The sequence below is a fragment of the Spermophilus citellus genome, assembly GCF_964194105.1.
Source record: "Spermophilus citellus genome assembly, chromosome: 9".
NCBI classification, from domain to species: Eukaryota; Metazoa; Chordata; class Mammalia; order Rodentia; family Sciuridae; genus Spermophilus; species Spermophilus citellus.
This window is the reverse complement of record NC_138191.1, coordinates 115798039-115810235: the sequence shown is the minus strand read 5'-3', so window position 1 is coordinate 115810235 and position 12197 is coordinate 115798039. Positions and strand designations below refer to the sequence as shown.

General features: G+C 41.1%; 2 protein-coding genes across 6 annotated transcripts in view; one reads left to right on the top strand and one right to left on the bottom strand.

Moving 5' to 3' along the window:
- The window catches only part of YARS1 (tyrosyl-tRNA synthetase 1), a 30617-nt gene extending 28328 nt beyond the window's left edge, over positions 1-2289 (bottom strand). Inside the window, exon 1 of the mRNA XM_081305100.1 lies at positions 2081-2289. Coding sequence (XP_081161226.1) covers positions 2081-2245 — 165 coding nt within the window. The 5' untranslated portion in view covers positions 2246-2289. The remainder of the gene's footprint in view (positions 1-2080) is intronic.
- Positions 2290-2455: 166 nt separating this feature from the next.
- The window catches only part of S100PBP (S100P binding protein), a 40007-nt gene continuing 30265 nt past the window's right edge, over positions 2456-12197 (top strand). For 3 of the 5 annotated variants that reach the window (XR_014023611.1, XM_081306912.1, XM_081306909.1), the window contains exons 1-3: positions 2456-2586; positions 9909-10025; positions 10741-11594. Coding sequence is in view for 4 of the 5 variants with exons in the window: in XM_081306912.1 (XP_081163038.1) it covers positions 10743-11594 (852 nt within the window). In the remaining variant the exon portion in view is untranslated. Of the gene's footprint in view, positions 2587-4665; positions 4893-9908; positions 10026-10740; positions 11595-12197 lie in introns of those variants that run through there. The other 2 variants (XM_081306910.1, XM_081306911.1) reach the window with 2 other exon arrangements.

Sequence of the window (12197 nt, the reverse complement as noted above, 5' to 3'; positions counted from 1 at the left end):
TTCCATAGGCTTTGTGTATCTTATGTCCCTAACAAGCACTCTTTTATGAAGAGAGGTTAAGAAACATAGGATTTGGCAAGGGGAAGCATGCAAAAATCTTGAGTCAAGTTCAAGTTGTGCACAAAACAATCCAAATGCCTATCAACTGATGAATGGCTAAACACAATCTGGTATGTCCATACAGTGTAAATTCAGTAATAAAAGGAGTGAAGTTCTGATAGATATAACAACTTGGACAAACCTATGCTAAATGAAAGAAGCACAAATTTCAGTTAAAAGAAATGTCCAGAATATACAAATACGTAGGAACAGAAAGTAGATCAGTGTTTCCTTTAGAGCTGGAGGGAGGGATGATAGTGGTGATTGCTATTGGTACAAGTTTTTTTTAAAATAGTTTTTAGTTGTCAATGGACCTTTATTTATTTATATGTGGTCCTGAGAATCAAACCCAGTGCCTCACACATGCTAGACAAGCACACTACCACTGAGCCACCACCCCAGCTCCCAATGGTACAAGTTTTCATATTCCCTAGTGGGAATATGAAAAGTTCTGCAATTAGATAGTGGTCATGGTACACAACAAAAATGCACTGAATTGTACACTGTAAAGGGGCAACTTTTATAGTATTTGAATTGTATCATAAAAAGGATTAAAAAGAAAAAACAAGCTATGATATACCACTGCACTTAGTGCCCATGATTATTTTTTTTTTAATGGTGCTGGGGATTGAACCCTATGTACAAGGCAAGCACTCTACTACTGAGCTACAGCCTCATCCCAAAGCCCAGTTTTAAACTGGGTTTGCAGAATAAAGCTTACAAAACCCTCATGAATTGGTACCTGCCTACTTCTCCTAAATAAATAAACATAAAATGTATATCAGATGGTCGTAAATGCTATCTAGGAATAATAACTGAAAATCTGCAGATAGGGGAGACAGTTCTGGTGGCAAGGAAATTATTATTTCAATTAAGTGCTCAAAAAAGGCCTTCCTAGCTGGGGCAGGTGGCCCAGATACTCCAGATGCTGAGGCAGGATGATCACAAGTTCAAGACCAGTCTGGGCAATTTAGCAAGACCCTGTCTCAAAGTAAAATTTAAAAAGGGTTAAGGGTGCAACTCAGTGGTAATTCACTTGCCTGGCAAGCCCAAGGCCTTGGGTTCAATTCCAAATACCCTGCCCCGCAAAGAAAGGCTTTTCTAATAAGGTGACAATAGTCAGAGGCCTGAAGGAAGGCAAGAAAATGAATAACATAAATATTAAGTGTTCTGAGCAGCACTTTGTTCACTTCAGCCAAATTAGTTTTCTCTCTGAACCACAAGGTTCTTTCTCTCCTCTGGAACTTTTTTGTTTTTAACATTTTTTTAATATTTATTTTTTAGTTGCAGTTGGACACAATACCTTTATTTTATTTACTTATTTTTATGTGGTGCTGAGGATTGAACCCTGGACCTCACATGTGCTAGGAGAGCGCACTACTGCTGAGCCACAACCCCAGCCCCTCTTCCGGATCTTGACAATACTCTTCCATCTGAAATGCTTTTCTCCCCATTTTTCCATTCTTCTTCTGTTTAAGTCCTATCCCTAGAGTTCCTGTGAAAGTAGGAACATTTGTGGAATTAAGGAGTGATCCACTCCTTCAGGGGGAGTTTAAAGGTCACTTTCTCGTTTGAAGCCTTCCCTTTTCTTAGTGTAATAACCCAGTGCTTTCAGTACTCCAAACTGTAATGGTTTAGGTTATGGGTCATTAAGGTCCGATCTTTCCAGGCCAGCTCTGGAGGGCAGTGCCCTAACATATTCCTGGCTCGTAGCACCACGCCTGGCACATAATAGCGTGGGTGCGATGGGAATCTAGGATTCAAAGCCCAGCTCCAACACCCAAGAGATGAGTCCACGGCGATTTCAGTGGCATCCAGAGAATGGCTACTTGACTGCCGGACCGATCATTAGCGAGGGCTGTAGCTACTCAGGGTTGCCGCGGTACGGAGATTCCCTGCCCCACACAGTTACTAGCCTACCCTACAGTGGGGCTCAGGATAACTGGACCCAGGACTGCGCATTCCAACCCCGAGGCCTGACCTGCAGGTTCCGGGTGATCAGATGCAGCTTTTCTTCAGGACTTGGAGCGTCCCCCATGGCTCCGTCACCCCTGCTTCCCGTGCTCGGCAGGCACCCGCGTCTTTTCCTTCGTCGCTTCCGCGGCCGCGTGCCGGGAACCGTCACGAGAGTCCCGCCAGGTTGCATCAGCTGAGCTCGTCGCTCGGCTTTCTCGGCCTGGCCCCTTCTCCGCCTAGCCTTATCCGGGAGAGTCTGGAGCAAAGGAGAGTCGAGTGAGTCGATGAAACGGGAAGGGGCGGAGCCAGCAGGGAGGGTAGGAGGTGCGGAGGGCGGGATTGCGGCGTTTGCGCGGAGCGCAACCCTCTCAGAGGCGGGGCGGTTTCTTGCCAATCACTGCTTATTTGCCCTCCCCCTGGCGTTGGCCAGGCAGCCTCGGGGTGGGGGAGGTCGGGGAGGGGGCGATAAAATGGCGCAGGGGGCGGAGTGAGGCGCAGTCGTTCGCCCAGGCTTTGGCCCGGCTTCCGGAGGTGAAGAGCGGGAGGGACGAAGGGTCGGCCGTTCGTCGGCTGGGCGGGGGTTGGGGGCGCCTGTTGCTTCTCCAGGGGGTCGCGCACACTGCCCGCCCCCTTGAAGGACAGGGAGGCCCTCGCTCTGCTGGGAGAAGGGCTAGTTCTCGCTCCTGAGGTGGTGGCGGGAGAATATCCCTGCCCCCCACCTCCACGTTGGTGGGCGAGCGACGCCCCTCACCCTGCTGGGGAAAAGGGAGGCTTTCTGGTCAGCTGAGAGGCATGAGCGGTGTCCGCTGTCCCTGCCCGGTGGGGGAGGGGGCAGTGGCGTGGAGATGGGTGGGGGATGCCTCTGCCCCTTGCCCGCCCGGCGGGAGGGTGTTACTCTGGAGATAGAGGATCGCGGACTTTCGGAGGCGCGGGGCGGGTGCGGGAGGAAGAGGATTACCCACTCCTCCGGGAGAAGGGACTGAGGTCAGCCGAGGTGTGGCTATGGGCGGTGGTCCCTAGGGAGAGAAGGTGCACCGCCCCGGCCTGCGGAGGGGCTGATTTTGCCCCTGCTGGGGGAAGGGCGGGGAGAAAGCCCGCGTTTCTCCCTCCTTCCACGGGGAGGCGGGAATTCTTCGACTCCTTTGGGTAGGGGAGAGGGAAGCGTAAAAGCCCAACCGGTAGCGCGGCGCCGCCTCGCGGCCGATGAGATTTCTGGAGAGCCGGGGGCGGCGGGGGGAGGCCAGGCTATATCCTCGGAAAGGTAGACTTGTGCCATTCTTCCTCCTGGTCTTCAGTGAATAGGTAGAGGGAAAGCAGTTGGCATTGCAGAGTGAGCTCTGGAGAGGACCAAGAAATCACTGAGTTGCCTGCTAGCTTCCCTAAGCTGATCTGCATTGTTTTTGTGTATTTGTTAGGGGCTCCAAGCTTTAGCACACCTGTTTAAAAATTGTTTTAAAAAACATTTTTCTTCTTAAATAGAAACCCGTTGCTACAGTTAGTAGTCCCTGCTTTCTATGCCCATTTTGGAGGAGAGTCTTGGCATCCTGATGTAGTGAAATGTTACCTGAAGCAGAAGTTTCCAGCCCTGGGTGGTTTGTCCATTCTACAGTGTTTCTAGTTATCTCAAAGGGAATTGCAGAATTCTTACAGATAATTTCAGTTCTCTTTGATTTTTAAAAAAATATTGGGCCCGTTTTATGAGTGATAAAAAAGCCTTTTGTGCCTTGTGTTTCACGTGTATTGCATTTAGTACAGGTTGCAAATCAAAGGCTAAATAATGGGAAGTCCTCTTCTTTGGAAATAATTCTTAGTTTTGGCCCTGCCTGTCAGACACAGTTTGGTAATGGTTTTGGTTTTAGAGCCTTGAAAGAGGATGTGGGGTTGCATCTGGTTGCAGTTTTAGTGGCCTGAAGAAGGCTTTGTGCTCGAAGGCAATAGGTTTTCTGAGGTAAGGTAAAAATAGATAGGGAACCAGTTTCTGAGGTTGCTACCAGGAGGTTACAGAACAGAGAGAGGGGGTGGTACACTGAAGTGTGAAGAAGGGGGTGGACAGGTGAGAGAGATGTGGAAGGACAGAATAGGGTCACACAGGGATGGGGAGCAGAATTAAAAGATAGATTTGGGAAATGGGAAAAATATTCTTTACTTTAAAAAAATAAAGGAGCCCCTATATTTTAAGTGGAGGTTACCAGGAAGATAGTAAGAAAGGTGGTAGAATGGCAGGCAGAAGTATAAAGCTATCTTGTGGAACTTCACCTTAAGAGCTTCAGTTTTATCTGAGGGTTTCCTCCCTTGCAGATTCATTGAAGTCAACTTTCATTGGCATGAGGTTTTTAGATTTTAAAGTGCTTTTGTAAACATCCCTTCAGTTGATCTTCAAGGATGAAGTTGATCCTTGTTAACAGTGAATATCCCTTTTTTTCAAGTGTTCATCTATATTTAGGTTCAGAGATATTGAGAGATGCTGAAGTCTCTGAATATTTAGTCCATACCCCTATATGATGTATTTCAGTGACCATTAATTCGCAGAACTTGCCTTATATTTCAGATCTCCATTCTGTCTGGTCTTTAGTGGTAATATGGTTTGAATGCTGGGTTAATAGATAATACTGATAATTTCTAAATCAGCAGGGTCTAGGGGACTTATCTCCAGGCCTTTTCATTATCAATGTAGTACTCTTTTTCTTACCATTCCTATGCTTTTCTTTAATCTTTTCAAGGGAGATGGTGGTGGGATGAAATGATAACCACCATTTATTTATCTCTTAGATTGTGCCTGTAGTGTGCTAAGTGCTTTATGTTTGCATCTCATCTAATTCTTGCAATAATCCTTTGAGGTAGGTTTTATAATGTGAAATATTTATTTGTTTATTTTTGTGGTAATGGGGATCAAATCTAGGACCTCTTTTACTAAGCAAATGCTCTATCACTGAGCTATATCCCCAGCCCTTTTTAGAATTTTATTTGTCTGAGACAGGGTTTTGCAAAGTTACCTAGGCTTCCCTTGAATTTGTGATGCTCCTGGATAGCTGGGATTACAGGCTTGCCCCATCATGCCCAGCCACTGAGCCCTATCCCCAGCCCTTTTTTATATTTTTTAAAAAGCTTTTAATTAAATACTTTAAGCATATAAAAACAGGAAGTAACATAATAATGAATACCATTATGCTCACCATCCAGCTTTATCTTATATTGCTATATTTGTTTCAGGTCTTTCTGTTTGGGGGAAGGAGGTACTATGGACTTAACTCAGGGCATTTGACCACTATGTCACATGTACAGACCTTTTTTGTATTTTATTTAGAGACAGGATCTCATTGAGTTGCTTAACACCTCACTTTTGCTGAGGTTGGCGTTGAACTTAAAATCCTCCTGCCTCAGTCTTCTTAGCCACTGGGATTACAGGTGTGTGTGGGCCAGGCTCTTGTTATTGTTTTTTGATGCTAGGGATCAAGCCTAGGCCTGTCTGTTAAGCAAGCACTTTACCACTGAACCACATCCTCAGCCCTTGTTACTGTTTTTTTTTTTTTCCCCCTTTGTTGTACTGGAGATTGAACCCATAGAAACTCTACCACCAAACTACATCTCCAGCCCTTTTTAATTTTTAATTTGCCAGGTTGCCCAAGTTGGCTTTGAACTTGGCAATCCTCCTGCCTTATCCTCGCTAGTAGTTGGGACTATAGGTATATATCACTGTGCCTGGCTTTTTAATTCTCTTTTTAAAAGCGAAGCATTAGTGATAGAACTGAAGCTGCTCATCTCACCTTGCCTTTCCTCCTCCTTCCCCACCACCAGAGATAAACACTATGCTGAATTTGGTGTTTCTTATTCCCATCCATATTTTTATAATTTTTTGATACGTGTATGCATTCATGCACATGTAGTATTTCTTTAGCAAATAAATTGAAGGGAGAAAAAGAAGGGGAATCTATAAATTAAAATACTCGGTCAGTTGCATTGTGAAGACCTTATTTGGATGCTGATGTTTTGTTTTGTATCAGAGATTGAACTCAGAGGTGCTTAGCCACTGAGCCCTATCCCCAGCCCTTTTTTATGTTTTAGAGATAGGGCCTCACTAAGTTGCTGAGGCTGGCTTTGAACTTGAGATCATCCTACCTCCAGAGCTGCTTGGATTATTTGGCATGTGCTACCGTGCCCAGCTTCCTCCCACCCCACCCCCACCAATTTTAGAAAAATATGATGAGGATAATTGGAAATTTGAACCAGATACTTTATAAGGACTTCTTGTTTATAGATGGAATGATGTGATGCCTGGGATTTAATTCAGAGTAATCTGGTAAAGGGGGGAAGTAGATAGGACATGATTACCTTTGGTTAATAACTACTGGGACTGTGATGGATATGTGGGAGTTCATTATGTTACTTGTATATATGTTTTAAATTTTCAGTAATAATAATTTTGGTAAATGAACAAATAAAGTTTTGAAGAGAATGATTTGTGCAAGTTAAAAATTATCTCTCATGGTTGGTGCACACCTATAATCCCAGCTGCTCTGGAGGCTGAGGCAGGAGGATTGCAACTTGAGGCCAGACTCAAAACTTAGAGACCCTGTCTCAAAAACACTACTATGGAAGTAACTATCTAAAAACTTAAAACATTTTTTAAAAAGGTGGGGTGAGGATAAGGATGTAGCTCAGTGGCAGAGCACCCCAGTGTTCAATCCTTAGTACCACAAAGAAGAAAAAAAAATCTCTTCATGTGTATATATGGCATTGTTTTGCATTGTTTTGCTGTTTGTAACATTCTGTGAAAAGTTCTGAAGAGCCAGCTCTGTGCCTTTGGATGTTGTGTGACATAGGAACTGATAATTACAGTACTTGGCAGTGATGTTTGGCAGTGTCTTGTTCTTCCATTTCATCTGATAAGGCATCTTATTTTTTTTAGAAAGCCAAAAGCCCTCTTCAGTTTTCACATATTCCATAGTTTTATTAGAGAGTTTACTGAATTTAGCTATGCGTGGTGGCGTATACCTATAATCTCAATGGCTCAGGAGACTGAGGCAGGAGGATAAAAAGTCTACTGAATTTAGAAGATCCTATCTATTTGCTGATAGATCCTTGGCAAGTCTTATCATGAAGTGGTAGAAAAAAACATTGCCTGTGGAATTAGACCTTAGTTAGATCCGTGTTCTAGCTTTATTGACAATGCATAGTTGGTTAAATTACTTAATGCCTCTGAACTTTCATTCCAAGAGTGAAAATCTATGGAACACTCCACTTGGCCAAACAAGCACTTGGAGTAGACTTTTTGGAGGGGTTGAGATGAGTGGCTCAGAAAGGGCTTCTAAGAAATGTAGCTACTTAATCCCAGTAATATTTGTGCTTGACAATCACAAAGTTTTTTTTTTGATGTTGTTATTTTACTTAAGAGTTGTTTATTAAAACTTGTTACTTTACTCCCCCATACATTCAGGAAACTTGTTTTTAAATTACTTAATAGCTGGGTGCAGTGGCACATGCCTATAATCCCAGCAGTTGGGAGGCTGAAGCTGGAGGATGGCAATTTGGGCTAGCCTCAGCAATTTGGTGAGAACCTCAGCAATTTAGACCATACCTCAAAAAATAAAAATAAATAAATAAAATGAAAAGGTTTCGGGATGTAGCTCATTGGTAAAGTGCTCATGAGTTCGATCCACAGTGCCAAACAAAACAAAGAAACCTCTTAATGCAATGCTCTTATGTTCTGATTGTTTCTTTTACAATGTTTCTTTGTATTACAGTTAAAAAGTTTATTCAGTTTTTCAATTTAGAAAGTTAATTTTGGGGGCTGGGGCTCAGCAGTAGCGCACTCACCTGGTATGTGTGAGGCACTGGGTTCAATTCTCAGCACCACATATAAATAAATAAAATAAAGATCTATCAACAATTTAAAATATTAAAAAAAAAGAAAGTTAATTTTCAACAAAATTTAACACTGAACAAGGACAAATAAATTATAGTTCCCTTGGTTATTCTAGTGTGTATTATGCTTTTTATTGCTAATCATGAAGTTTCTTTAAAATTTTTCTAAAAATAAACTTTTCATAGTGCTGCCAAAATAAATTACTTTATAAAATAAGTTATTAGATCAAGAAATTTAACTTTTTTCTTCATAGAGGTACCTGTTTTAAATGCCTGGAACTCTTATTTTTTCTTTTTAGTTATACATGACAGTAGAAGGTATTTTGACATAGGTACATGGAATATAACTTCCAATTCTTGTGGTTGTACATAATGTGGAGTTACACTGGTAATGTATTCATATATGAACCTAGAAAAGGTATGTCCAACTCATTCTGTCTTCCCTATTCCCATACCCCCCCCCTTTTGTCTAATCCAGGGAACTTCTATTCCCCCTTCCTTATTGTGTGTTAGCATCTGCGTATCAGAGAGAATATTTGGCCTTTGGTTTTGGGGGGATTAGTGCCTGGAACTCTTGTCACAATAATTGTTGGGTTTTGTTTTTGCTTTTGTTTTGGTGCTAGGGATTGAACCCAGGACCTAGTAAATGTGAGCTCTACCATTGAGCTATACCCCACCTATCCACAAATGCTGCGATATTGGTAAAATAAAAAGTATAAGTGGCTCTAAGTTTAAATACATGAGAAAATTTGTTTCTGTACTCTTTTTCTACCTCTTTCTAGTACTTTATTGTTCATACCATTTTGTAGTCTGATAATGGTGCTTAATTTTTAGTGCTGTCTCTGTAGCATAGATTATATAAATTTCTGGAGGGTGGGAACCATAACTTTATTTCTTGGAAATCACATAAAGATATACCATGTAACTCAGTGCTATGTGATGACTGAAGCTCAGACAATGTTTTCTGAAACAATGTATGAACTGAAGCTAAAACTCAAGGTGTGGTTAGGGAGGGTAGTGGAATAGAGGAAACTTTATAGTTAAAAAGCTGTAAGGGCCAGCCTGGTGGTGCACACCTGTAATCCCAGTGGCTCGAGAGGCTGAGGCAGGAGGATCATGATTTCAAAGCCAGTCTTAGCAAAAGCAAGGCGCTAAGCAACTCAATGAGACCCTGTCTCTAAATAAACTACAAAATAGGCCTGGGGACATGGCTCAGTGGTTGAGTGCCCTGAGTGCAATCCCTAGTACTGCCCCCCCCACCCCCAAAAAGCTACAAGGAATTTCTAATTATTGAGTTCATTGTTGAGCATTTCTTCTTAAAATACCAGCGTTTTAGTCACCTTTCCAACCTGGACAATTACAGATTAAGTCTATCGTGAGCTGTTTGTAAACTAGGTTTTAATTATACAAATAAATATTCAAGTAGAGTTGTAAAAATGATACAGACAGAAGACTTCACTTAACTTACCTCTTTCTGCAGGTTATAATGGTCATTGATTTTGTGTTTGCAGATCTTTTCTTTGTATTTTATATATAATGAAAATTAGTTTATTAGTTTTTGGGGGGTTGTGATTATATTAGAGTTTGGTGGACTCTTAGACATTGCCTCGTACCCCTTTCTCCATCCCTTCCCATTTTATAATCAAAATGGTTAAATGGCTAATTGGTTGGATCTGGTTAATGACAGGACCAGTACTATAATCCAGGTCTTTGGATTCCCAAGCCAGTATTCATCCTACTAAAGCAAATCATAGTCTTAAGAAAGTGCAAATTGTTGGGAGGAACAAAACTAGTTCTTAGTTGCATAATTTTTTTCTCTAAAGGTTTTTCTTTGATGTTCTTGACTCAAAAAAAATTCAACTTTGTGGTATTTAAAAAAAATCAAGATCAAAATTAATAGATGGAACACCTTGAAGCATAATACAGTTGACTTCGTAATTAGCAGAGTTGAAAGTGATGAGAAGATCCTTTAATTTTCTTTGTGCCTGCAGGAAGGTGGGAGTCAATCATTTTGACAAGTCTCCTGAAAGGAACAGCTAGCAGGAGCTGAAACCTTTTTCCATTTGGTCTCGTGGCAGAGGCAGAGATTGCTCCAGCAGCTCCACACAGTATGGAAGACAGTTATTTATCTAATTATGTCCCCCCCCCCCTTTTTTAAATTTTAAGAGTAATACTTTTTTTTTTAAAGTATAAATTGAATGTTCAAACATCATATATATATATATATATATATATATATATATATATATGTATTGTTTGTATCTTATAGATATCTTTCCATGATGATACATAATGGTTTACTTCATGTGTCTTTAAATAGTTGAAAAATATTCTAGTGTGAATGCCCATGGTTTTACTGAATGTTTCTGTTGATGGACATTAAAGTTACCTCCAAACTTGGCTACTTTGAAAAACACTACTTTGAATAGCCTTGTATATGTTTTCATGTGCATTTGTAATAGGTGCTTCTGTAAAATAAATGTCCAGAAGTGAAATTGCTCGGTCAAATGGTATTACCAAATTACTCTTCACAAATTATTGTGCTAATTTATACTCTTAGTGATAGTGTGTGAGTGCTTGTTTCTTCACATCTTCATCAATCCAGAGTATCCTGTTCTTTATTTTTACCATTTGATAAGAAAAAATATTCTAATATGTATTTCCACAATTCTGGTAAGGTTAAATATCTTAAAATTAGTTATCTTGTTATAAGTCTCAGGGCAAAGAAATTGAAATATTACGATGCCACTCTGATATATAGTGGGTTAAAGTTGGTTTGAAGAATTTCCTATTCCTTAGTGAGACTTACTTTTATTTTTCCAGATATGACGTGCTCACTAGTACCTTCAGAACAGTCTTCTGGTACCTCTTTCTTGCCTAAAGACACTGCCCCATTTTCTTGGGGTTCCTTGGATGAGGATGAATTGGATGATTCCTTGCTGGAGCTGTCTGATGGAGAAGAAGATGATGACAATTTCAATTACACTGAGGAAGAGATTGATGAGCTTTTGAAGGATGATGACCCATCAGATGAGCACTTTTCTTTGGAAGAAAGATTGTGTAAAGATGATGGCAGGCATGTTGAAAATGGAGGGAAAGGGAGTCAAGTTCTACTTGAAACTCCCCAAGAAAAAAATTCATTGCACAACTTGAGACCAGTAGCTGAGACTCCTGGCCTCTTCAAACTACCTCAGCTAAGTACATCAGTTGGTCATGGACCAATTCCTACTAAACCGTTAAACAGACGATTTGTACTAGAAAAGAATCTTATAAAAGTAACTGTTGTTGCACCATTTAATCCATCAGTTTGTGATCCTGTGCTTGATAAGGACAAGATTGATTCATCCAAAGATACTGAAAAACCCTCTTCCCTTGAGGAAGGGATGAGAGAAGATGGTGTTAACCCTAATGAGAGTGAACTTTGCACTGAATCTGAAGAGATCAGCCCCAATAACTCTGCTTGGGATGGGTCCCTGTTCTCTTCTCCTTTGAACAATAACTTTCAACAAACTGTCTCTGATAAAAATACACCTGACAGTAAGAAATCTACACCTGTGTTCTCTCAGATCTCAGAGCATTCAGAGACTCCAAATATGGGGTCGTCCTGGAAAAATGGTGGATCACATAAATCAAGTTGTGAAATGAGGTTTCCTGTTGTTTCCAGTTCATCAAACAGAGTAAGTACATTTTTTCAAGGTAAAAAAAAAAAAAATTATTTTCATTCAGAAGCTATACAGAAGAGCTCCCTTATATCCCTGTCCACATACATGTACAGCCTCCCCTATAATGGTCATTATATACCACAGTGGTGCATTTGTTATAGTCTAGCCCAGCTTTGTGTTTAGACAAATGGGGATTTAAATCCTGACTAGCCCTGTGACTCTGGGCTAGTTTCCCTATTTTTTTTTTTCTTTCTTTTTTTCCTTTTGTTTTTATTTATTTTTTGGTGCTGGAGTGAAATCCAGGGCCTTGTGCTTATGCTATACCACTAACCCCTCCCCCACCTTTATCTGTAAATTTGAGTAAATAATATTTCTTTTTCTGGTACTAGGGATTGAACTCAGGAACGCTTAACCACTGAGCCACATCCCCAGCCTTTTAATTTTTTTTATTTTGAGACAGGGTCTTCCTAAGTTGCTTAGGACCTTGTTAAACTGCTGAGACTGTCTTTGAACTTGTAATCCTCCTGCCTCAGCCTCTGGAGCCACTAGAATTACAGGAGTGCACAACCATGCTTGCACAAATAATATTTTTTAGGTAGAGAGAGGATTAGTGAAATG